General features: G+C 40.2%; 1 protein-coding gene across 1 annotated transcript in view; it reads left to right on the top strand.

Moving 5' to 3' along the window:
• LOC128603298 (peripheral-type benzodiazepine receptor-associated protein 1) overlaps positions 1-26,401 on the top strand; it is a 118,152-nt gene that overhangs the window by 69,110 nt on the left and 22,641 nt on the right. Inside the window, exons 7-24 of the mRNA XM_053617608.1 lie at positions 6,248-6,412; positions 7,700-7,783; positions 9,190-9,279; positions 9,490-9,612; positions 11,104-11,208; positions 11,783-11,833; positions 13,523-13,555; positions 16,303-16,480; positions 17,550-17,658; positions 18,476-18,599; positions 20,388-20,702; positions 22,381-22,487; positions 22,678-22,787; positions 23,143-23,970; positions 24,085-24,236; positions 24,757-25,230; positions 25,308-25,691; positions 26,091-26,249. Of these exons, the coding sequence (XP_053473583.1) occupies positions 6,248-6,412; positions 7,700-7,783; positions 9,190-9,279; positions 9,490-9,612; positions 11,104-11,208; positions 11,783-11,833; positions 13,523-13,555; positions 16,303-16,480; positions 17,550-17,658; positions 18,476-18,599; positions 20,388-20,702; positions 22,381-22,487; positions 22,678-22,787; positions 23,143-23,970; positions 24,085-24,236; positions 24,757-25,230; positions 25,308-25,691; positions 26,091-26,249 (3,591 nt within the window). The remainder of the gene's footprint in view (positions 1-6,247; positions 6,413-7,699; positions 7,784-9,189; positions 9,280-9,489; positions 9,613-11,103; positions 11,209-11,782; positions 11,834-13,522; positions 13,556-16,302; positions 16,481-17,549; positions 17,659-18,475; positions 18,600-20,387; positions 20,703-22,380; positions 22,488-22,677; positions 22,788-23,142; positions 23,971-24,084; positions 24,237-24,756; positions 25,231-25,307; positions 25,692-26,090; positions 26,250-26,401) is intronic.

The following is a 26,401-nucleotide window of genomic DNA, read 5'->3' as shown; positions in this document are numbered from 1 at the left end:
AAAACTAGAATCTGAGGAGAACAAAAAAGTAGGGTTGGTCAGGGCCACTATTTACATAGCAGAGTCAATCTACCTATTTTTTTTATTATTATTTTATTTTTATTTATTTTATTTTTTTTAAAGAAGATGGTGCCAACAGTACTGACCACAGGGGGCAGTCACTTCTATATCTCCTCACTGAGTGACTACTAAGCTCTGAATCAGCTTAACTGAGTTCTCTGAATGTTTTATTTCTGTCTGAATTTTCTGTTTAGGTCACTGTTCAGCTCCAGCACTGTCAGAATGTGCTCATTACTAAGCAGTTTTACTCTGACCATGAATGCCAGATGCTTACAGAGTGATTATTGCACAGCACATTTGTTCTCAGTGTTCATGAGTGGGTGTTAATGTGTATACAGGCAGTTCTGGTACAGCTTCTGCAGTGTCAAACAATCATAATACAATCATCAAGTGTGTGTGTGTGTGTGTTTAGGTTTAGTAAGGTTTTGCAGGGCTTAGTGTGTGTTTAAACTGATATAAATTATGTTTGCTGCTCTTACATAATGGACTAGGCCATCATCCGCTACACTGCCTAATGAGCTGACTGTTGAACTTAAGCCAGAGAAAGACTGAGATAAAGAGAGTGTGGGCTAAAGTAAAGGGATTAAGATATGCATATAGCTTGCTACATAACTGTTACAGACATGATCTTACCACAGTTTCGATGCTCATACACATTATGTTTTTGTTTTTTTCCCCAGAAGCTCACTAGGTGCCATTTGTTAACCACAAGCTATGCGTCTGGAAACTAGCTGCATTGCAATTTACTAAAATATGAAGAAAGAAAAAAAAAACACAACAGGGTGTGTGGTTATAGGAAAATATTCAATGATGGGGTAGTGTGGTGTGGCCCAACGTGAAGTGGAGTTACTGTTACCACTCCAAAGTTGATTATTTTCCAATAACAGCATGTTCCGAAACATATTATTCCACTTATAACTCAGCATTTGCATTTTTCATTAAACTTAACATTAACATTTCATAATAGTAATCACCGTATAGTTACATGTAATGTTGTGGGACATGAAACTAGTTACTTACTGTTAGCATTTACGTTATAACAGCTATGTCCTGTCACATGTTACAAACACTCCTTCCAAAAACTGTTAAGTAAACATCTCCTTACAGAAAACTTCACCATATCAACAATGTAGGTTTTTCTTAGTTAAATAACAGCACAGTATTTTATCCATTTATCATTAGGGTTAGATTATTTGTATATACAAGTGTCTCTGAACGAGCTGTTACTAATGAAATGATAATGGATAGTTGAGGTCATAAGTTTATATACGCCTTGTAGAATCTGCAAAATGTTAAATAATTGTAAAAAAATAAATAATAAGAAACAGAGGGATCATTAAAATTGCATTTAGTTTTTTATTTAGTTCTGCCCTGAATAAGTTATTTCACATAACAGATGTTTACATATAGTCCACAAGTCACAATAATAACTGAATTTACACAAATGAACCAGTTCAGAAGTTTTCACATGCTTGATTCTTAATACTGTGTGTTGTTACCTGGATGATCAACGTTCATGAGTCCCTTGTTTGTCCTGAGCAGTTAAACTGCCCACTGTTCTTCAGAAAAATCCTCCAGGTCCTGCACATTCTTTGCTTTTCCAGCATCTTTGCATATTTGACCCCTTTCCAACAGCTATATGATGTCGAGATCCATCTTTTCACACTGAGGACAACTGAGGGACTCGTACACATCTATTACTAAAGGTGCAAACATTCACTGATGCTCAAGAAGGCAACACGATACATTAATAACCAGGGGGGTGTAAACTTTTGAACAAAGATCAATGATCCGAGTAAATTGTTTCTCTTTTGTTTAAACATCTTTTTTTTTATTATTATTTAGTACTGCCCTTCGAAAGCTATGTAATATAATAACAATTTAAAGATACAAAGATGCATAAATAGCTCCTAATAAAGCAATCCATTATGATTAAAAGCCCTTGATCGGAAGATGGCCCGCAGCCAGCAACCAAACACTCTCAAAAACCCTTTTTAAACCATTGGATAATTTTTCATTCGCTATTTCAACCATAGATGTGATCCCTTCCAACCAGATCTTACCAGTAGAACGAGACAGTACGAGACTTACAGAGATCAAATTAAGCAAGCAGGACGATTCTGTCCTGTATTATGCATCATGGTGATTCAGACATGTAAATTTTATTTGACAAATATCCTTCTCTGATGGAATAGAAGGCCTTGAGGCTTTTACTGTCATAAGTCTTGTCCTTACATCCAGCAAATACTGTACTATAGTTGAGTTTGGGAGAAACTCATATGTAATATGTGTGTTACCCAATTTGCTGGCTTTACTTTACTTTTCCTACTGTTGCTGTAAAGCCTGCATGAGAACGACAGCACTGGTAATCTGGTCATCTGTGACAGACACACACACTCATGCCTTGTGCAGAAAGGGGCCAGGTTGCATGTACTTTAATCCCCTGTGACAATGGAATGGTATGGTCCAGTAATCCCCTGGCTGTTACAGTGGTAGCGGTGACAGGGTTTTGGATGGTTTGGACTCCGAACCAGTGACCAAACTAAAGATTTGACCAACTCTCCTTGCACAGGTCTAGCTTACTCTCAGCCCACAGAAAACAGGGTATGTGTGTATTGCGTGTTTGACTGGTTTGCATTGTTGCATTGTCAGTTGCATGTGTTATGCGTAGTTGGTGTAAGTATTAGGTCAGTATATGTGCTCTGTGCATGCTATTCATGTTTTTGTTTTTTTTGCAAATATACACCCAAACATGAATAATGCACTAATAGTGTGAATCTAACTTAAGCCTTATTGTTTAGCTCCTCTGTAAATGGATTTACCTTCCAGGTCATATACTGTACATTTATGATGTTCAGTACAGACACAGGGACTTGGTTGCGAGGTTGCGTTCGTGTGTACAGGAAGTCTGTTTTTCTGGAAATTACGTTGAATTCAGCAGCGATGGTCTGAGTCTCTGCTGTGTAACCCACAGAGATTTTGAGCTTAGCCATATCTGGGGAATTTGTACACAGAGTAGTGACATGAATCGACACATTGCTGCAACAGGCAAACGTGTAGCACTCAGTATCAGCACATCGATATGTATTTAAAAAGGGAAACGGCACTCGGGCCAATCCATTAAGGTGCTTTTAAAAGAAGTGATCCAGTTACCCATTTCAGTAGTGTACAGGGATTACTGCAATGTGCTTATGGCAAACGAGGCCTACTGCATCTGATCTACCGGCCTTAGCACTACTCAGTACAACATGTTGGCTAGCAACAGCTACTGACTTGGCTGTACAATTAGCCTAGCATAAAGGTAGATATGTGTTAGCTGTTAAACAGAACAGGCACTGGACTGAACCGTGAGCTGGAGCTAAAGGTTTAAGCATTTGGGTTCTCTGTTATCAAACCATCCCATGATGGGTTAACGCACCATCCTTGAGTTTATGCTTCCAGAGAGAGAGAGAGAGAGAGAGAGGGGGGCTCAAAATGGAGTTGCTAAAGTGTTAATTAATTTAATGTTAAGACAATAATTACAGTTACATTTAATCATCTTTGAAACAGTGCTTATTAATGAAGTTGATATATTTTAACAAAACAAAAGGAAAAATAGCTTTTTCAATGATTTTTTCAAAAGAAATGTCAAAAGATGTGTTCTTCTGTGGAAAAAGTAAGTACACTCTTGGCTTCAGAAGTTAGTATTGCCCTCTTTAGCAGAAATAAGTTCTTGTAGGCGTTTTGCATAATTGTCCACCTGTTTCTGAGATCAGCTTGCTGGAATTTTTGACCACTCTTCCGTGCAATATTCTTTCAGTTGCAAGATGTTTGAGGGTTTTCTTGCATGTACTGCCCATTTCAAATCCCCCCACAAAATTTCAAATCCGGGCTTTGATTAGGCCGTTCCATAACTCTCCATTTCTTCTTTTTGAGCCATTCCTTGGTGGATTTAGGATTATTATCCTGTTGAAAGGTTCACTTTTGGTTCAACTTCAATGTTTGGACAGATGACCTCACATTATCTTCCAGCACTCTTTGATACGATGCAGAATTCATATTTGAATCAATGAATGCAAGCTTTCCAGTCCCTGAGGCACCGAAGCAACCCCAAACCATGACTTTTCCACCACCATGCTTCACAGTCGGTATGAGGTGCTTCTCCTGAAAAGCTGTCTTTGGTCTGTGCCAGACATGTCTGCTGTTACTGCGGCCAAACAACTTTATCTTTGATTCGTTTGATTATTCCAAAAGGCCTGGTCTTTGAATGTAGTCTTGCTCTAATGTTCTTTTTAGACAGCAAAGGCTTTTTCCTGGCACGCCTCCCATGCAGGTCAAATTTGTGCAATCTCTTTCTGATAGTAGAAGCATGTACTTTGACAACAATAGTTGCAAGACTTATTAGCACATCCTGTGATGAAATTTTGGGGTTCTGGGAGACTGTCTGCTGTCAGACGGTCTGCTCTTGGGCTGAATTTGTTGGGATGGCCAGTGCTGGACAAACTGGCAGTCATTTGAAATCTGTACCACTTGGGGATGATTTTCCTTACAGTGGAATGATGTATTTCAAATAATTTGGAGATCTTTTTAAATCTCTTGCCAGTCTCATAGACACCCACAACCTTTTTTCAGGCCTTACAGAACTCTTGATATTGGCATGACGACACCACACCCCTCATTAATGGAAAACCAGTCAATAAATATGAGAGGGGTGTAAATTAGACAGGTTCCATCTGCACTCCCTAAGCAGGTTCTAATCACTAGCACCCAATCTTGAACACCTGATTCTAATTATATGGATTTGAAGGTGATAAATGTAGGGGTGTACTTACTTTTTCCATGTGATTGATCTTTTTTTGTTCATTTAAATTGTGAAAATTAACAGGTTATCATTTTGATAGCAACAGCTAATTCACAGATTTGTGTGGTGTGATGGTAGACATACTTTAAGACTAATAAAATGGATAAAAAATTGTGATGTTACTTGACAAATTAAAACGTCTAATTGGTGATACACGATGAAACATTTGTGGAAGGAGTCTCCAGTTTCAGCACTTTGTAAAATTCAGTAGTAAAGCTGTTAAGTTTGATGCCATGGGAAAGTCTTCAGGACAGACATTGTCGTGCATTGTGGTTTCTCTGTAACACAACAAGCATTTTTTTTTTTTTGCCTTATTAACTTCAAGAGAGAAAAAAAATAGGCCGGTGAGAGAACGACTGTTTACAGCTCTGTCTGTTTATCCATAAGACACAGTTTGGGATAAATGGGTTGTAACTATAAACTGATTTATTTAATTTTCTTTTAAGTATGACACGTTGTTCTGTAATAAGTAAAAAAATATATATAATTTTCAGCAAATAAGAGGAATAAAATACTATTTCATTTATTCTATTTTTCTATATTCTATTATTTAATTTATTTTTCTGGGGAGAGCACGGTGATATAGTGGTTAGCATGTTTGCCTCACACGTTGGGGGTTTGTATCCCACCTCCGCCCCTGTTTGCGCAGACCTTGCATGTTCTCCCAGTGCTTCGGGGGTTTCCTATGGGTACTCTGGTTTTCTCCCCCAGTCCAAATACATACGTTGTAGGCTGATTTCCGTATTGTGTATAGTGTGTGTGTGATTGTGCCCTGCGATAGGTTGGCACCCCATCTAGGGTGTTCCCCGAGTTCCCAGGGATAGGCTCCAGGTTCCCTGTGACCCTGTGTAGGATAAGCGGTATGGAAAATGGATGGGTGGATAGATGGATGGATATTTTTCCCCAATATTGCCCTCATGACACGTATTAATTACATTCCACAACTGTCCCTCTGCAGCACAGTACAGGATACTATATAAGGTGGAAGATGTTTTAGTACAAATTCAATTGGGAATAAACATAATAGTTCCATCTAGTATGCTAATGTGTTTAAAAAAGTTCTGTGTAGTACCTTATAACAACTAAGCTTCCACCACCTTATATGTGCTAATCTAGCAAATTAAAGCTAATAAAGAAATGAATGGCTCTTATGATGTGCTAAAATGAATACTGGAATTGTTTCAGCATGTTTCAGCATGGGAAGGTCCCTTTACTCCCCCCCCATCACTGCTGGTCACCAGATGACTCCCAGTATGACTCTAATTCCAGTAAACTGCTGTGTTCTTGTATTCTACCTTATGTTGCTTCTGTATTTTTTTTTTCTGAAGTTGTTTTTATTCCTTCTAGGTTGTATGTGAAACTGCACAGCCTGTAGCTGATGAAGTCCTTGTTAAGGGGGAGGAAACCCATGGAGAGGAGGAGGAGGAGTCTAGAGCACAAGTAACCCCAGAGAAGGACACTAGCTCCGCCCACCAGGAAGAACAGACACAAAAGGACCGTATAGAGTTTCTGGTGAGAGAAATGTTGAGCGTGGGTTCCTGAATCCACCGAAAAAAAATAACGGTTCCTTCATCTTGGATGGATCTGATTCGGATTATATTATATATGTAGTGTTTGGGTCAAATTTGTTAACACTGGGCAGAAGTCTTTCTCAGGAGTTCTTTATAAAAATGGACTGAGGAAGTGTTACATATGGGCTCAGTTTGTGATCTAAAATATACTTTTTGGTTAAGGAACAAACAAGAAGACTTGTATGGTATCACAGAGCCTGGATGCTAAGCTGTCTTGCTAATGCTCCAGCTTAGCTAATGTTAGTGATGAATAAAATCGTTTTGAATGGGATGATTTAACTACTGATATATAATTGACTATTTATTAGATTTATTTATTAAATATACTAATTATACTAGATTTTATTAGTGGTTTACTAGCTGAAGGATGACGAAGAGGAAACTTGAACAGTCTAGTGATGTTCCTGGGCCATTTATAGTGGTTTGATGGGTATTAAAACATATTCAACAAATTATTAATATTCGTAATTCTAAAATTAAAATGAATGGTTTTAAATTGTTTAAAATTAAGTTTAAGGGCGATGTAAAATAAGGTGCATGCAAAAAAAAAGTAAATGTTATTCTACATGTGAATGTCTGGAAGGCAAAATCTCCTGCAACGTTGGCGTTGTTCTGATGCAAATATCAAGTCTTCCCACACCTCCAGTCTACATCTGACAAGGTTATGTCATATAATCCCAAATCTGGGACAACTACACTCACATGCTGTTTCACATCACCGTTGTCTCTTTCATACTTTCATCGTTAATATTGTCCCCTCTGTGACACTCTGTGCACTTATCCAGAGCACGACTTGCTCCTCTGCCCATCCACTGTTCCCTCTGAGTCCAGTCACAGTTTAACCAAGACTGTGTAAGCTGCAATTAGGATAATTAAACAGGGCTAAGCTTTCTAATTCTTTCCATGTCAGAGGTCAGTGTAGAAATTAGAGGTAGGCCACTTTGTAGAGAAGTAGAAGCTTTTATTTGTCCACCCGCGTGCATTGCAATGTACCTGTCAATCATCTTTGCATTGAATTGATGCAGTTTGCAAATTAAGCTTTTTTTTTTTTTTTTTAAATCAATAAATTAAAACGATGATAGACATGAGCATAAAAATGAAATAGGTCCTGTTAAATATGGTTCTATTTCTCTATTATGAAACGTTTGGTGACAATATGTTCTGAACATATACATTTGATCATTTTGTACGCTTTATGTATGTTGGGGTTCTTTCCTTGTTGCTACAGGAAAGTGAGTTGAGTAAGAAGAGAAAAGAATGTGAGGGTCTCGAGCACGAAGCAAGGAAGAGGCAGAAGAGATGTCTCGATTTGGTGAGTCTGTTCTAATTTTGTTCACGTTGTTCACGTGTGTGAAGTGTACACTTTAGAAAAACTCTTGAATCCCACGCTTCTTCCTACTACAATGTTATGACAGCTGCAGAGTAAGTGGTTCGTAAGGAAATTGTACAGAAGGATAACCTTCGTTTTTTTATTGAGCCATGTTTTACTGACACTGATTTGATAATCAGACCCTATCTCACTGATCAGGCTATACAGCTACTAGTCCATGCTCTTGTTATCTGAAAACAGGACTATTGCAACGCACTACTCCCGGGCCTCCCAGCCAGCTCCATCAAACCCCTTCAGATGATTCAGAATGCAGGAGCATGCCTTGTTTTCAGCCAGCCTAAAAGGACGGATGTCACACCCCTCTTCGTCTCCCTCCACTGGCTTCCTGTAACCGCCTGCATCAAATTTAAGGCCTTGATGCTCACGTTCAAGACCTTGTCTGGAACTGCACCTCCCTACCTCAACACTCTCTTTGAGGTTTATGTTCCCTTGTGCAACCTGCGCTCAGTTAACGATGACGCCTGGTAGTGCCTACTCAGCGAGGCATGAGGTCCCTTTCCAGAATCTTCAAACTGACTGTCCCTCAGTGGTGGAATGAACTTCCAACCTCAATCCGGACTGCGGAATCTGTCACTGTCTTCAAAAAATGGCTAAAGACCCACCTCTTCCCAGAACACTTAACTAACTCCTAACTTGTCCCCTGATCTTACACTGGCTCTTACACCTCTACTCTGTGCTCTTTGCTTCTCTAGAACTCAAGTGTATGGTAGCACTACTTGTATTGTTCTCCACTTGATGTTTTACTTTGCTTGTATTTCCTCACTCATAAGTCACTTTGGATAAAGCTAAACGAATGAATGTAAATGTAACGGAACGTCTGTGGTGTAGATTTTCAGTCATTTTCACGAGGAGAATGAATGAACACTTGAGCACAATCACAAAATTCACCAATAGCAGGCTGATTTAGTGTGTGTGTGTGTTCAGGAGGGCCAGCTTGAGGATGAGCACAGCAAAAAGGCTCAGCTGAGACCAAAATTTATTTATTTATTTTTTCCTCGGCACAAATCTCTACAATTGGCTGAATCCTAACACTGTTCATCACCCTGACAAAACAGTGAAGCATGGTGGTGGTAGTATTATGTTGAAAGTTACCTTTGGCCTCTTGGTTGCTTTTTTGAGAAATACCCTCTTTAGCGGCTCAGTGTAAAAATGTACCAAAGCCTAAGCAAGTTAGTTGGTTTTTTTTATCCTACAAAATGAGAAGTATTTTTTTTTACCCTTTTGTCTACAGAATGAAAGGTTTTGTCATCAACTTATTGGAGAATGAGTGAAAACTTGAGCACAATCACAATATTCATTGTTATTGATTATTTTGTGTTTGCGTACAGGAGAGCCAGCTTGAGGATGAACGCATCAAAAATGAGCGACTAACAGAGGAGGCCGAACTCCTCAGGAGGAAGGCTCAGCTGCTTGAGCAGGTCAGTTGTAGGACGTGTGTGTGTGTGTGTGTGTGTGTGTGTGTGTGTGTGTGTGTGTGTGCAACCTGCTATTGTGCAGTTCAACTAACTTCACAACCACAACTTGAACATCATGTATCACTGGTGTGCATCATACTGGTGTGTTTTATACTTTTTATCTCTTTCTCTCTCTCTCTCTCTCTCTCTCTCTCTCTGTCTCTCTCTGTCCAGTCCCAGGTTGAGAATGAGGAGCTGAAGGGGGATCTCTCTGCAGTGAGCGCTCGGTATAGTTCAGTTCTCGAGGAGAACCAGAGACTCCGTGCCAAGCTGGAGAACCTAGAGCAGGTCCTAAAGGTAAATCTCAGTAAAGGACATAAGACTAATATTTCAAAGCAGAATAACATGGGAGTCAATAAAACATTTGGATCATTTTGCTGAAAAGCATTTACAACACAAGCAACGTTATTGCAAACTTGGATAACGTGCAAAACTGCCTGCTTGCCTTCTTGCCTCCAGAAATGTGCTGTAATTTGATTTATGTTCAGAAATGACATGCATTCGAACTAAAGACGTTTTCAGACCTGTAGATCTGTGCTTTGTTCTGAAACGGGGACTTAAATTGTTCCAGTGTTGCGTTTTCTACATGACTCAGTTTGCTCTCACAAGGCAACATTAAAAGCATACCAAAATATATTTATGCAAGTCACATGTGCGTAAACTGTCCTCTCATTGGTCAGAGTGCGTCTGCTTATGTTCCGCGGTTCTGCTCATAGCGGTCATCCACCAGGATGGATGGACAGCAGCTCCGCGTGCTTGTTGTGGCTTTATTTTTAGCTGGAGTTGATATAATTTATGTAATTCATTTGTTCCACAGAGTGATTCCTTGAGACGTTCGCTAAACATCTCGTAAACCTTTTGTGTTTTTGAAATTCATTCAGAAATATGTCCGTCAGACCAAATATCAATGAGGCATTTTACCTCGTCTTTGGTCTGAGTTAAAGTGCGGTTCATGTTGCGAGCCATTTGCTAAACAATCACGCGTTTTACGCAGCACAGTTTCCATCATGCATTGCTATACAGGTTGGTTCTTAGGTCCATTGAGTCAGATTGCTTTCTCACCACAAACAAACCGCTCCAGAGTTCGTTTGCAACGAGACTGAGACCACCTCGTTCAGGTGGTGTCGGACTCGTTGTTTCGGTGCAGATCCGGGCGCCACTGCTGTGTTTAGCACATATATGTCTAAACAAACCAAACCAAAAGAGAAAACGCACCAGGTTCCGAAACAAATGGTCCAAACGAGCCAGGTGTGAAAACACCCCTAAAAGAGTATTGGGTATATGTACATCTGCTATCCTAGTAAGTGTTTGCAGTTAAATATAACCACTGTTGGGCCCAACTCTCAACTCTTCAGCTATTTGCTTTGCATGCTTTGATTAAAGTGCAACTGCAAGCCCAATAGATCAAAACTATATAATATATAATACAGTATACATACAGTATATTTTATATTTTACACTTTTACAACATTTGGCAGATGCCCTTATCCAGAGCAACTTACATTTATCTCATTTATACAACTGAGCAAGTGAGGGTTTAGGGCCTTGTCCAAGGGCACAACAGTGGTAGCTTGACAGTGCTGGGGCTTGACCTCCTGACCTTCTGATCAGTAACCCAGAGCCTTTAACCACTGAGCCACTACTGCCATATATATATATATATATATATATATATATATATATATATATATATATATATATATATATATATATATATATAGATAGATAGCCTTTTAGTTACTCTTTATTACTCTTCAGCATTGATTGTGTGTGTGTGTGTGTGTGCAGCATATGCGAGAGGTCGCAGAGCGCAGGCAGCAGCTGGAACTGGAACATGAGCAGGCACTGGCTATCCTCAAGTTCAAACAGGATGAAATCAAACGACTTCAGCGGGTCTGTCGCTAACTATTCCACACCGCACTGCATTTAAAAAATAATAATAATAATAATTTTTTTCACACAGTAGGGCAAATCTGATTCATTTCTTTGATCCAGCAGTCTGTAGGCTGGGTGTACGCATTGCACATTACAGGTGACCAAATCCGATTCGCTTGTTCAGACTGCAGTTAGCTTTACTCTCATGTTTCTGACTGTATTTAGCTCAGACACCAGCAACACAAATAAAGTAAAAAATAAAAAAAAGATGACAGAACCATTTATGTTGTTTCTGAGCTTATTTCCTGTACATGCTGGATTTTGTTGTTCTTGTCACACACACACACAAAACATGAAATTTGATTTGACTGGACAAACTGAGACCAGAAATCAGAACTGATCCACATACAATTAGTGAAATTCATGTCAAACGGCCAAAAGAATCAGGTTTAAGCTGTCTGTATGAAAATAGCTCTTTCCTATTCATCTGCCTGGACAGTTTTGACATCCTTACATGTCATATTGTTCCTCACATCACCATATTCTTTAGATGTTATGCTTTATTGTAACTGTGTGCTCTGTCTTCCATCAGGCTCAGTTATTTGCCAAGAGGGAACATGAAGGAGTTGTGCAAATGCTGGAGGTGAGAATTTATAATCAAACCCCTGCTTTTTCCAGATCTCAAGGATTAGCTGTCAAAATGTGTGTCTATTTGTGTAATCTTTCTACGTTCGCTTCGGTGTATTATGGTGTATTATTAACGCCACTGATGGATAAAGTATCCATTTATCATTCTCACTATCCCCCCTGTTACAGCAGACAGAGTATAAATAGAGAGTTAAGATTTGGTGACGTGTTCTCTCTCCTCTTGTACGCTTGATTTCACACTCGAAAGGCTTTTCTTGCAGCTATTGCAGTTTATATGCATAATCGATTGCTTGTACTGTGACCCATCTGTCAGTATTGCTAACTCTGTGTCTAACTCTAACTCTGTGTCTGTGCTGTTGCAGTCGATGTTCAAGTAAATGTGTTGTTTAATCTGTGTTGTACACAGTGTTTCCGCTACAATTACACAAAACTCACATGGCACCGAGTACAATATAGTGGAGGAAAGAAAGGCTCATGAATTAGCAGATTTCTAGATAGCTGTTAAATTAAACACTGGCTTTGCAGTGTCTATAGAAATAAAAAGCCTCAATGAAGTTTCATGTGAAGACAACACATTTTTTTATTTTTTGTGTGTGTTTAAAAATGAAAAGGAATTATCACAGGATTAAGTTTGTGGTAACAATTCCTGCCTTGTGTCCAGTGTTCCCGGGGTAGGCTGTGGAGTTTGTGACACTGATATGGATAAAGTGGTTACTAAAGATAAATGCATGTTAGTTGTGTAAAACGTCAGTGACCAGGTAAGAGGAGCAACCAAGAGTCCAGAGGTAGCTGTTGTAGCTGAAGAGATCCACAGCTCAGAAGATGTTGGTGATGAGCTCAAATGATGAGATGTTCACAGGACAATCATAGTCCAGATACTCAAAAAAAAAAAAAAAAAAAAAGTCTGGCTTTATGGAGGAGTGGCTTTATGGAGTTTGTCGAAAGGCATCTTTAGTTTAGAAACTCGGCAAACATTTGGAAGAAGGTTCACAAAGCTCTACAATTGGTGGAGACAAAACAGTGAAGCATGGTGCTGGTAGTATTATGTTGAAAGTTCACCTTGGCCTTCTGGTCGCTTCAGCCCCCCCCCCCCCCCGCCCCCCCCACCCCCGACAAACACCCTCCTTTACTGAACACTGTAAAAATGTACCAAATGTACACCAAAATGTACCAGAGATTCGTTCTTCATTTGATAACGTCTGTGAAATACATCGCACCCATACATCACACCCATACATCGCAACGCTGTGACCTTAACAATTGTTATGATGTTATGTTCTATATGTTCTATATGAAAAGTAAAACATGTAGGCTAAATAACTATAAGAGCAATGGTTGTGAGATTAGTTTTTTTATGAGTAAGTGTAATTTAGTGTAAGTGTAGCTAAACCTTAAGGGAATATCACATGCTTAGATTTAGTTAGCTAGCCGGTGTAATCGATTCACAGCCGAAGCGCGTGAACCGTTACTTTAGTTACACATTGCATGAGCCACTTTTTTCATATTAGTACAACCAATCCCACCCAGTCTTTTTTTTCTTTCTAGGAGAAACACTGTATGTATGTATGTATGTATGTATGTATGTATGTATGTACAGTATGTGATGTATGCTACATGTAGGAATGTTATGCGTGACGTGAACTGTTATTGTTAATTGTCTAAATAAGGTTTGTGTCATTTGTAGGGGTTGATCCAGTTTGTATTGCTGAGAGAGCTGGTAAACGTTCTCCATCATTCTCTCTCTCTCTCGCTCTCTTGCTCTCACTCTCTCTCGCTCTCTCACTCTCTCTCTCGCTCTCTCTCTCTCTCTCGCTGTAAACTAAATGACTGAGTATAGTATCTCTCCCCTCCAGAGGGCTCTGTCTCTCTATAAAATTGCGTGGCTTTTTTTAAATAGACCAATCAGATTGACTCATGGTCGTCCCCAGCAATCATCAATATTTGACTGAAAAAGATTATTACAGTTGTGTGATATGGCTTCTGGAGAGATGTTGATACTGTACATAAACTTATTGTTCAGCAGGTCATTTAAAAAAACAAAAAAAACCCGCTGGAATCTGATTGCAGTGTCTACTAACCATAAGACTTTTTTCCTATGGTTGACCTTTGACTTGACATACATGCATGTGTATTCTGAAGCTGTCTCTCTCTGTCTCTCTCTCTCTCTCTCTCTCTCACTGTCTGATGTGTGCCGAGCAGAACACATTGGACTGCATGCAGGTATTGATACTAAGCAGTTCAGTCATTCTTGTCTAATGCCTTCCCAAACCTCAGCTACTTAGTCATGCCTATATGATTGTATATACTGTCTATACATTTGTATCTTCAGGCAATACACTAGCATCTACAGTTCATTGCTTGCGGCGAGTTTAGCTGAAGTTATTAGCCAAGTAATACATTTTTTGATATTTACACCACGGTACTATTGATCTCTTGAATCTGATTGGTCAGAAGCTGTTGATTCATTTTCTATAACAGCAGCTCTGAAAATAATGCATGGTTTATATTAATGCGTTTGTTCTATCGTTTCTATAGTAACCGTTTACGCAGGGATAACCTAAGATGCGTAATAAATGGATTTAAAAAATGTGCTATTATTTAACGAAGATTATAACTAACTTACAATTGGTGTTGTGGTGAAATGTTCTGGAAGGCGACTTTTGTTGAACTTTTATGGAGTCGCCAGTGTCAGGACTGTGTAACGGAAAGTAACAGCAAGTTTCCCACCACGGAAACGGAAAAGTCTTCAGGACTCAGGACCTAACAATGTTTGGGTTCTCAGTAACATGACAACACACCGTTTATATATTTAATTCTTTTTGTCTTAACGTCGAGAGAGAAAAAGAGAGGCTGGTGAGAAAACAACTGTTATAGCACAGCATAGCATAGCTGCTGTAGGGTGTGTGATATCAGGAACTAACTTGAGTCACAGACGTTAAACGTAACTACAACATTAAATGTAACTATAAATGGATAAAAAGTATAATGTGTCATTCTTTAATTAATAAATGGATGTAATTGTTGGCAAATTGCTAAAAAAAAATTGTTTTTATTTCAAAGTATCACATGCAGTTTTTGGACAATTGGTGTAAGAGGAATAAAATCCATCTGAAAAGATATGTGACAAAGTTGTATACACTTGAGGCTTATAATTGAGGTGGAAATCACAAGGAAATAATAAGAAAAAGCTGTGTTCTTGATCTAAAGTGGTTTTATACTAAATTTGCTGCACAAGTGTGAGAAATAAGCTTGATTTTTAGTACAGATCAAAAATATTTGCGATTTTCATTTTAGCTATTGTGATAAATATGAACATTTATGTATAATATGTAATACCCATGGAACACTAAAACTAGACTAGATTTGACGTGTTCCTTCTATACAATGAAATAGTTTCTTCATAATGATGTTCATTTTTAGTGACACGTACTTAGGTGTGATATTTTACAGGAAACTGGCTGTCTTTTTAGAACCGTGTGTAAAAGCGTGTGAGTGTATGTGTGATGAGGCCCTGTTTGCTCAGTGTCTGCCAGGAAGCTGAACCGCAGTCCCGGAAGTGAAACTAGCTGTAGTTTCTGTCAGCCTGAGCTATACACACTTGCTAGGTCTCCGCAATACAAACTCAGCAAAAAGGCAAAATGGCTGCAAACCTCTCCCTATTTCCCGCTTCGCCTTTCTGCCCCTCGGTATCTCTGAGAAATGTTTTTGATTAATTCACTGCATGAGAATTTGTTTTTACCAACAGCTGTTTTTAGTTCCATCACTTACCATAAATGAACCCCTTTCTGCCAGTTCATTATTTTTACACCCTAATGATCACCTGATATTTACTCAGAAATATTTTTGAGGTTATACTAAAGAATAATTGAAAAAGAATGTGCCCCTGAATTCAAATTTTGATTTGGCTGCCTCATTCCCCTTTATGTAAAATGTCATGTGTGGGTTTGTAGAACACATTTTTCACATTTGTTTCACATATTCCCCATTAAACTGAAATTTGTAGTGGCTTTGGAGCACAGATTAGGGGACAACATGGCACCTGTACACTTTTAACCACAGAACATGTGTGCCAAACATGCTAGCTAACTACCCTAGCTGATTTTAGTGATGAAGCAAAATAGTTTGGTTTGTTAGTGTATTTTGTCAGATTACTACGAACAGTGGCTGAGTAAAATGAAACGCAGCTCAAGACTCAGATACTAAAAGAACATTCGTGTCGAGCTGAGACTAATGCAAGCTAGTCACTAGTGGTTAGCTAGCAGAAATAGCAGCAGGGCCATGTTTCCCAATTGCCTGCTCATGTATATTCATAGAGCTTTTGAATTCATATTTAATAAGGATAATAATCAATACAACCAAACAAACAATAATAATCTGAGTGGATAACTCTTCCTGCTCTGCTGTGTGTGTGTGTGTGTGTGTGTGTGTGTGTGTGTGTGTGTGTGTGTGTGTGTTTACCTGTAGGCGAAGGTACGGGAGCTGGAGCAGAAGTGCCGTAATCAGAGCGAGCAGTTCAGCCTTCTCAGTCAAGAGCTGGACAAATTCCGGCAGCAGGCCTCTAAGATCGACCTGTCGGCTCCTGGGCTGCTGTGCTCCGGCCTCACGCAACTTCCTAACGGCCTCAGTCTGCCCACAGACACCGGTAACACGACATTAATCTACTCTAGTTCACACACTGCACTGCTGCTCATAGTATCACACCACTGTACACTTGGATATGATCTTTTCTCCGTCTCAGATAATTACTACTATAAACATGTATAAGATATATAAAGCTGCAATCCCATCTTTACTTAGTACTTTTTTTAATACTTTCCTATTTCTGTATATACTTTATACAGTATATGTGGTATATAGTTATGTAGGGAATAACATGACAGGGCATGCTGTTATAGGAAAATAATCAACACCTTCTGACCAATCAGAATTGAGAATTCGTCAACGAGCAGTAGTGAGGAAAGAAAGATATCAGCGTCCTCATTTCTCATCTGTGACATCCACAAATATTAAGTGGAAAAAGCTTGGCCTTATTATTGTGTAGTACTTCATAATGTACTAAATATGCTAGTTATATCCATATTACTTTCTTTTTTTACGTTTTATGTTTTACTTATTTCCTTCTTCGTAATCTGATGCAGATGTGTATTTTTCTAAGTAGGAAATAACTGTATTTGGTCTTGGGACCATACCACTCACATGAAATCGTTCATGTACATTTAAGATGCTTAAAATTTGACTTATTTAACTTAGCTTACTTTTCAGTGACAAAAACATGAGAGCATAACAAATCCAACCAAAATGTTAGTTACATGATGGGATTAAAGAGTTAATAAGAAGAAGAAGAAGAGAAGAACCATCATATGATGATGATGATGATGATGATGATGATTATTTATGTAGTGCCTAGCCACTAATGGTGGCATGGCATTAAAATAACAATAAATAAATGTTTATGTAGTGCCTACTCAATGCCAGATGTCTAAAACCTCTTGAATTTTTCTAAGAAATTTTTCTCTGTCTTTTCGCACATGCTATTGCTCTGATACTCGTTGACTCCTGCGACTCATCTGCGTTTTGTGTGCGTATTTATCCTGCAAGTGGATTCTGCCTTGCTGTCTCTCTCTCTCGCTCTCGCTCTCTCTCTCTTCCTTATTCTCTTCTCTTCTGTCTATCCTTTTTTTTCATCCATCATCCACTCTTCTACTCTCCAGGCACTAGTGCCTCATGGGATGACATCGCCTTCTGGAGTCTGGAGGGTAACGAGGCCCTCTGTGACGTCTCTGAGCAGGGTACTCAGGGCCATGTTTCTTTCATCAGGAGGCTATAACTCCTGCATGGCTGACCCAGACGCAGTGTTTTAATGAGAATGAACTCACTGGCTGCCTGCTTGTTAGCATTATCTGTATGTTGTTTGTAGTTTGGTTCTGCTTTATTAATATTGTGGATTATTATTTTTATTCATGGTTCTGTTGTGGTTAGGGTTACGCTTTCACTGCTTCTTCCTCACGTCCGTAACACGGCATCCATTGATGCGTTCAGCGTCCGGTTCAGAAATGATTTGTTTTCTCGTAAATGGTGTAGACTTTGCTTTAGGGTTGGGCATGCTGTCCTTCCCTGAAAGCATCCATCTGCATGTGGGAATATGTCTCGACTTACCACTGATGCTTTACTGGTTCTTTTGCTATTCATGCTTCCATGTTGTTGCTGTTTTTTTCCTCACATACTTTTAAGCATGTGGCTGAAAGTCCATGATCATGTTCTTAATATTGATCACTCTGCCGATGTTAAAAATAAAGCTTGGCATCCGTCTTTAACAGATTCAATACAAGAGACCTGGCAAAACCAGTCAGAAATGAATAGATATATAATATATTGACTGCAGAAACGTTCGTATAAAAACAAATTGGAACCACCAGTAAAGTATAAAAGATTCCAGCTGGATGTTTGTTTGTTTTTTTGTCTGGGTGATGCTGATATCACTGTTGCTGATTGGTTATATAGCACACAACATCATAGGCCCAGGAAAATACTACAGGGTGTCCCAAAAGTCTCCATACATAGGGGAAATGAACACTTTTTAGCTAAATGTAACTTCATTTACAAAAAATCCTCTATATGGTTGCCATTTCTTTGTAAGGACACACAGAGTCATCCCTCCCAACTTTGGCTCCCACCGCAACCTTGCGACAGCTTCCCGATCCAGCCCTGAGAACGAATTCAATATGTTCTTCTTTAAGAATATCGTCAAAGATATTCTTAAAGTCTATCTGAAAAAAATATATATGATATGAACTAAGTATGAAACATTTTAGAAGCAATTTGAAAAAAGAAAGTTAGGAAGATAGAAAGGAAGATGGAAAAAGATGGGAAGAAAGAAAAATAGGAAGGAAGGAAGATGGATAGATATGAAGGAAGGAAAAAGAAAGAAAGATGTTAAAAATGGGGAGAAAGAAAGCTAGGAAGGAAGAAAGGAAGATGAAAAAAGATGGGAAGATAGATAGATAGATAGATAGATAGATAGATAGATAATATTCATCCAATCTAATAATGATGCAAGCACTAATACTATGGCCACAGTGAGCGTTCAGGGTGTGGATTAAGCTGGTGTTTGGGCTGGTGTTCGGGCTGGTGTTCACTGTATATAGTCAGTTTTCACAGCTCTGTGTTCACACGAGCAAGTGACAGTTCACTCATGTAGCATGTGGTTTGTCCTGTATGGGCATTTAGTGACTGCTGCTATTGTCGCTTATTATTATTATTGGGTGTGTACTGCCAAGTTTTTTTTTTGTTATTTATTTTTTTTTGTTCTTTGAGAAACTGTAGTTAGTCGAAATGTAAATGCTTTTATAGCTAATTAGTTAAACACAAATGAAATAATGTTTCTCAAGAAACATTTCGATGAGATTGATGAGAATGAGAGACTCAAACATTGGATGAATTGGTGAAAGAGAAGGATAGACAATTGGTTAGAAGATGACCTTCATTTACTACGTACTTGTCTTGACCGGCATCTTACCACACTCGCAGCCTCTCACACAAGTGTGAGTTCAGATATAGGTTTATGCCACACATCTTTCAATCTCTTGCACACATCTGTGCTCACATGCATCGTTACACACATTCTCATACTTGTGCGCAATATCTCTCTCATGCTCTCTCTCTCTCTCTCACACACACACACACACACACACACGCACATACAAACTTTGTCATAGTAGATGACTAGCCACCTTAACTGTGACCTTTTAATGTAGGAACATCATTTTGTCACAGCTATTTTCTCCTTAATAGGGTTATAACCAGTGAAGGGCACATGTACTGTATTGGACTACCTGTATGACCACCTATAATCGATTAGTGATGCTTGACATTTTCAAATGAACTTTGTTTTGGTTGTACTTTTAGAATAACTATTGAGCACGAAGTCCAACGCTGTTGTTGTTGCACACTCAAACGACACCGAGGGTGCCAATACTTTTGCGTTCACAGGCGTTTTTCATGCGTATCAGCCAGGTGAATATCTAACGGCGTTCTAATGGATATTTAGCGAACTACGTGGATTGGGTTCAGTTGTTATGTTATCCACTATGTAGGGAGCATGTCTAGTGAGTAGGAAGTGATTTGGAATTGAAGCTTAACTGTGTCCGAGATGACCGTTTTTATATGGATCCTGTAAACATGAGTGAAAAGAAAATATTACTGCAGGCAAATAAGGAATCTGAACATTTGAGGTTCAGAATAAAATAATGACACCCGCAACACAATTTTCACCTTCCGTAGTTTATGTGATGCATGTGCGTAGTATATAAAGTTATACAATTATAGGATCATTGATATTTATATGCATTTGGATACTATGTATATTTATTTATTCCACTGCTTGGTTTCTGCCACTTAGCCTAAAAAGAAAAAAGAAACATTTGAAATCATTCAGCTTTGGTAACTCTATGCTAAAATGCTGATCAATTTTTGTAGCCATCATTCACCAATATTCTGTTTGAGCTTTATATATTTTCTTTTCTGCACAAAAGCATGTGAGTCTGTGAAAGTCTGTGGCAACAACCTACCCCATTTCCTTTTTTTTCGGAATCTCCTGTTCACCCCTCTCTGTTTCTTTTCTTTCTTCATTGTTCTGTCTCTTCATCTTCTGGACAGATTTGTCTGCTGTGCTTCGGGCCGGCTTGGCGCCATACTCGGCGGGTCTGTCCCATTCCGGGCGCTCGCCAGGCACCAAACACCGCGAGCTGCCCAGCCTAAACCCGAAATCAGCCTCCACGTCCAGTACGTCTCCTCCCAAATCTGAAAACACACACCTGTCGCCGAAATCAGCCGCAAACTCGCGCAAAGCCAGCCCCACTCACGAGGTGAGACAGACATCATGTACACGGGCAAGTGTTTTTCAACCTGTTCACAATATTTGTGAATTACTGCAGTGAGGAATTTAGAATTTCGACCGTTTACTCCGAACTCACTTATGATGGACGTTTGAGGGAAGTTGTGGATCTGACCTGCTATATAACCCAAATGTCCGTTACACTCTAACAGTAATGGTGTTAGGATGAGACCGACGTGATGGACCGTCAGACTGGAACTGAGACATATCCAGGTTTACTTTATGAGCCACACTGACCAAATCATAATGACAAGTTCCTCACTTTGTAAAAGTCATCTCATTAATTATTATTATTATTTAAACAAAAAAACTACAGATTTGGTGCATTTCTTGTTTTGATCCATATACTATTTGTTTTTATTTTTATATTCTAGTTATCTTCCTACCTGCAATGTGTTATAGACTGATTGCAAACCCATTTTTGTATATATGTTTGACTTGATGGATTTTTTTAAAATCTCATTATTCTGTCTGAAGGGATGCTGTGAGGTTTTCTATCCCAACACACACACATACACACACACACACACACACACACCTCATTCACTCAAACATTTGTGAAGGCTCATGTTTTCCCTACAGAAAACGTATACACACACGGTCACACACATGCATACGTGCAGCATATGATATTTGCTGCTCATTGTTGAATCCTTATTATTGTCATTAGGTTTTATATCGTATAAAACCACACGTCATATAAAACGCTTTTACTCTGATCTAAAGTCTGGGTTTGGGCGTTCATTTCTAATGTTTGTTGTTGAATGATGGCGCAGGGTCCAAATAATGGTGTGGCTTTCACCTGGACATTGTGTAAAGTGAGGAAGAATCCTGTTGTGTATGAATTCCTAAGGGGGGGTATGGTGGTGCGTCCGCCCTGGGTGTGCGGAGTTTGCATGTTCTCCCCGTGCTTCGGGGGTTTCCTTCTGGTACTCCGGTTTCCTCCACCAGTCCACATGCGTCGTAGGCTGACTGGCATTTCCAGATTGCCCATAGTGTGTTAATGGGTGTGCAGTCGTGCCCTGTGACGGGTTGGCACGCCATCCAGGGTGTCCCCCGCCTTGTGCCCCGAGTTCCCTGGAATAGGTTCCAGGCTCCCTCTGACCCTATGTAGGATAAGCGGTATGGAAAAACGGATGGATTAATGAATTCTTTATCTAGTAGTCATTATTATCTGTAAAATGTTTTCCCATGAGCTTTAAAAAATTTTTTAACCGATGCTGTTTCATATCATGATGATATCCCTACTTTTTTGTCTTATCACAGTTTCTGACTTTTATTTTTAGAGTAAACTAATCCTATTCGCACTGCTGATGAGAGCTTACAAGGCATAAGACTTCATTCTTAAGTACTGTATGTTACAATTCATTTTATTCTTCCTTACTAATGAAATGTTTCTCACTGCCCACACTTTGGACGATAACATGAGACTCTTTAAGTTTCTCTCTTCTAGGCAGCGTAACCATGTCAATGTCCTGCTACCTTATTCTGCAACCGTTCCTCTGCAAGATTTGTTAGTTTTGCACACTGGAACACTTTATGAAGAGTTCTCCTTTTTTGTTAGATCAAGTACACATTAAGCAAAGAAAGTACATAACATCTCAATTTTGGTCTTTCTAATATTTTCCGACACATTTTGTGCGCTTTAGGTGGACACTGCCAGTGAGGTTGAGGAACTGGACATCGATGTGTCCCCTGTTCCCTTCGCAGCCAGTCGAGGAGCTGCTAAACTTCAGGTTTTCATCGCCCGTTACAGGTACACGTCTCTTACTTCTTGTTGCATGATGTGAAAGGGTGTGTTTGTGCTACTTTTCTAGTTTTTCCAGTGCAGGGAATGTACTTCGGCTTTTTGGATTTGATGGAAATTGAACCGGTTTGAACTGTATATTAATTCTATCCCTGCTTCTGTAATCATAAACTCAACAAAAAAAAAAACTTCAATGAAGCTACAACCCATATGATGGCCCAAACGATAACCCAGAGGTGGAGCTGCCTCTCACAGCAGGGGAATACATCTACGTATACGGAGACATGGACGATGATGGCTTCTATGAAGGTGATTTCACTTCTCCCATTTGCTTTTATGTGTATACTGTATATCATGACATACTCAGACCTTTACAAGTTTTGCATCACTCAAAAAAAAAAGCCAAAAAAAAACATGCAGGCTTCCTTTAGCCCCAGTTACAAATGGAAGATGGACCAATTGACATATAAATCTAGAATGAGTGAGAAAAGTGTATAGAAGGTTTGAACTCTCCGATATTAACTAAAAGCCCCGCCCCATTCCCATTCCCATCTCATGTTAGTGGTCTTTTAGCCAGTAGTCTTACATTATTTCTCTTCAGGTAGGCAGGTCCCAATATTATTAACTCATTAATGATGCTGACACCTGTAATGATGTGCTGTAGGTGAATTGATGGATGGCCGTCGAGGCCTGGTCCCATCCAACTTTGTAGAGCGTGTCTCAGACGACGAGGCACACGAAGCCACCGACTTTTCCCACAACTCCTTCCTGGAGAGCAGCATTCACAGCACCTCAGAGAGACCACATCAGCACCAGCACCATGTGCGTTTAGGCCACAGCATCACAGACAGGACAGAGGCCTCGGCTACCAGCGACATAAGCAAAGCCGGCACTGTGCCTTTCGTGAATGGCTTGGACCTGGATCTGGACTTGGAGGATGATACGGAGGCTCATATCATGCCTCATCCTCACAAGCTGACTCTTATCAAACAGCTAGCTAAGAGCATAGTGTTGGGTTGGGAGGCACCCCCAGGAGGAGTCACAGTGCGGAGCTATAACGTCTATGTGGACCAGAAACTGCGTCTCAGCGTGCCCACGGGGAATCCGACGAAGGCCGTGTTAGAGCAGATGGATACGAGCCATAAGGCTCACCATGTGGCTGTGCAGAGTGTGATGGAGCATGGCGCCTCAGATCCGTTGCGCTGCTGCATGCGTGTAGGGAAGGACGTGTCCGCAGCACCCACTGAGCTGAGGGTAGAACGCATCATGGCCACTTCAGCCCGTGTAACCTGGCTGCCTAGCAACAGCAGTTACGCACATGCAGTCTCTTTGAATGGTGAGCTGCGCGAGTTGGTGCAGGCTGGCAGATACTCACTGCGCCTTGGTGACCTTATGCCTGGTCTGCACTACCGTGTGGAGGTGGAGGCACAACTGCCATCAGAGCGGAGGGAGCGCAAGTGTGCTGTAACCTCCTTCACCACACTTACCGCAGGTAAGGCACAGGAATAGCCGGAGGGGATATATGTTAAATAAATAGCACAACAAACATTAACAGTGGCCTCCTTCTTATTGACTTGTGTCTTGATCCTGACTTTTAACGCTCAAGGTCCTCCTGATGCTCCTCTGGATGTGCAGCTGGAACAGGGGCCAACCCCAGGGATTGCTCAAGTCAGCTGGCTCCCTGTCACTATTGATGCTGCTGGGACTTCCAACGGGGTCCGTGTCACCGGCTACACCATCTATGCTGACAAGAAGAAGGTGATTTACATTTTAAATGGATATAACTTCACTAAGATAATAGAAGGTGCTTAAATGGGAATAGTGTTTAGTATTATAACTGAAGATATAATGGGGACAGATGGGTGGATAACTAGATGTACTGTATTATACTGTGGTAAGTGTGGATGTATAGATTGGCCATATTTAATGGAACAGGAATGAATTGATGGATGATGACTGGGTGGGTAGGTGTATTAATAATATAGAATAAATGGATGGATGGATGCATAATATATATATAGAGAGAGAGAGAGATGCAATATGTGGCTATATAAAAAAATAGATCATTTTGGATGTATAGAGGAAATTATATACTGTGTAATGTGATAAGTAGCTGAATAAATATATAAAGGGATAATATATAGTTGGATGGATGGATGCATGAGAAATAATGGAATGATGGATGAATTATTTAGATACCCATGTTTATGCTACAATATGCTTAACAGGGAAGGTAATTTTTCATGAATTTTAGACAATATTTTTGTCCTCCTTCTAGGTCTTGGAGGTGTCCTCGCCCACAGCGGGCAGTGCTCTAATTGGTCCTTCTCAGATTGAAATGCTTCAAGCGGCGCACGAGCTCACCGTACGCACCATGTCTCCTCATGGTGAGTCGGCCAACTCGACGCCCGTGAATGTGCCTGCCAAGCTACCTGCCATAATGGCAGGTGCCTCCATGCCTCCCTGCCAGCCTGTGCCAGCCCACGCCAGTGTCCTAACCGCCGGTGCCGCCAACAAGGAGTCCAGTGTCCGTGCCACCTCTCTGTCAGCTGCCAAAACGCCCATGATGCCACTCAGCTCTATACTAGACACAACTCCTCCTTCTCCCATCATGGATGTCTATGCCAATACACCCAAAGTTGCCACCAGTGATGCCCCTCTGCCCATTGCCTCATATGTCGAGGCATGGGCGAATCCAGCTGTGGCTGCGCAGGAGGCAGGGCCACTTCCTGTTGCTAGTGCCAACCTGCAGGTGGGTGAGAAGTGTAAAAGTGTATGTTTATTACATTTATATTGTTCATTTTTTTCAAATGGCTTCTCTGTTGGCAGGAAACTGTACCTGCAGCAACAGTTGTGCCCACTCCTGTGCCAGTCCCAGTGCCCATGCCCACAGCCAGTGTTCTGGCACCTCCAGTTCAGCCCAGTGTAGCCCTTACACCAACGCTGGAGCCTAGCCGAGACACCAATAGCCCAGGGCAACAACGTTCCGTCTCTGATTTCCTGGATGACCCCATGACACACAAGTCATCACCCACCCCCAGTGTGGCCAGAGTCATGGTAACTGGGACAGATATGCTCGACGTGCCCGATACACATCCCCTGCGTCCACCTAACCCCTCACCTGTAGAGTCGGAGCCGGAGGGTGATAGGGAGAACACTCGTTTGGTCTCCATCGAAGAGTTCCTCCGGCCTGAACCTGTGGCCAGAACAAAGGTTTGTCTGCTAGACATGAACAGCAAAGCTTTAGCTGTACGTCCACGTAATTTAGCACTGCTATTAAATGGTCACTCTTAACTGTTACAGCTGTCACTAAAATGCTACACAACACAAGGAATGCAGTACTGCACAACAGAATACTACATGAAAAACATGAAAAATAACATTAAGCACTAGTTTTTTTGTGCTAAAACTCCATTTAAACTTTGCAAAAATGTAAACTAGATAAGTATAAATTCCCTTTTGAGTCTGGTTCATTTCAAGGTCTCTTATTATCTTATGTATCTTATTACTAGGGATCTCAATCTATATCTGGATTTCTGTAAAGCTACTTTCTGACTAATGAATTTCTAATGAAATTGAATTGTATTAATGTCACTTTCTGGGTTGGTGCAGATATATGCAGGAGGTCTGATGGACCCTCCTCCTGACTATCATGTGGAAAGCAGCCGTTCAGACCTATCCGATATCCTGGAGGAGGAGGAAGAAGATCTGTACTCCGAGTCTGCCGTCGATGTATCACCCAAGAAGGGCAACTCTGGACCTGCAGGCAGGGTGAGCAAAGATGCACACAATATAATGATGGTGCATTTTCGTTTAATCTTCTGGATGTGAGTTACAATCTGCAGTTATGTAGCCTTTACTGTGATGTATCTTTATATTCTTTCCATTCTGCTACTCTAATGATCTCCTCTGCTTTCTTTTTG

The sequence above is a fragment of the Ictalurus furcatus genome, chromosome 28, assembly GCF_023375685.1.
Source record: "Ictalurus furcatus strain D&B chromosome 28, Billie_1.0, whole genome shotgun sequence".
NCBI classification, from domain to species: domain Eukaryota; kingdom Metazoa; phylum Chordata; class Actinopteri; order Siluriformes; family Ictaluridae; genus Ictalurus; species Ictalurus furcatus.
Note: the sequence above shows the minus strand (reverse complement) of the source record. Positions and strands in the feature narration are given on the sequence as shown.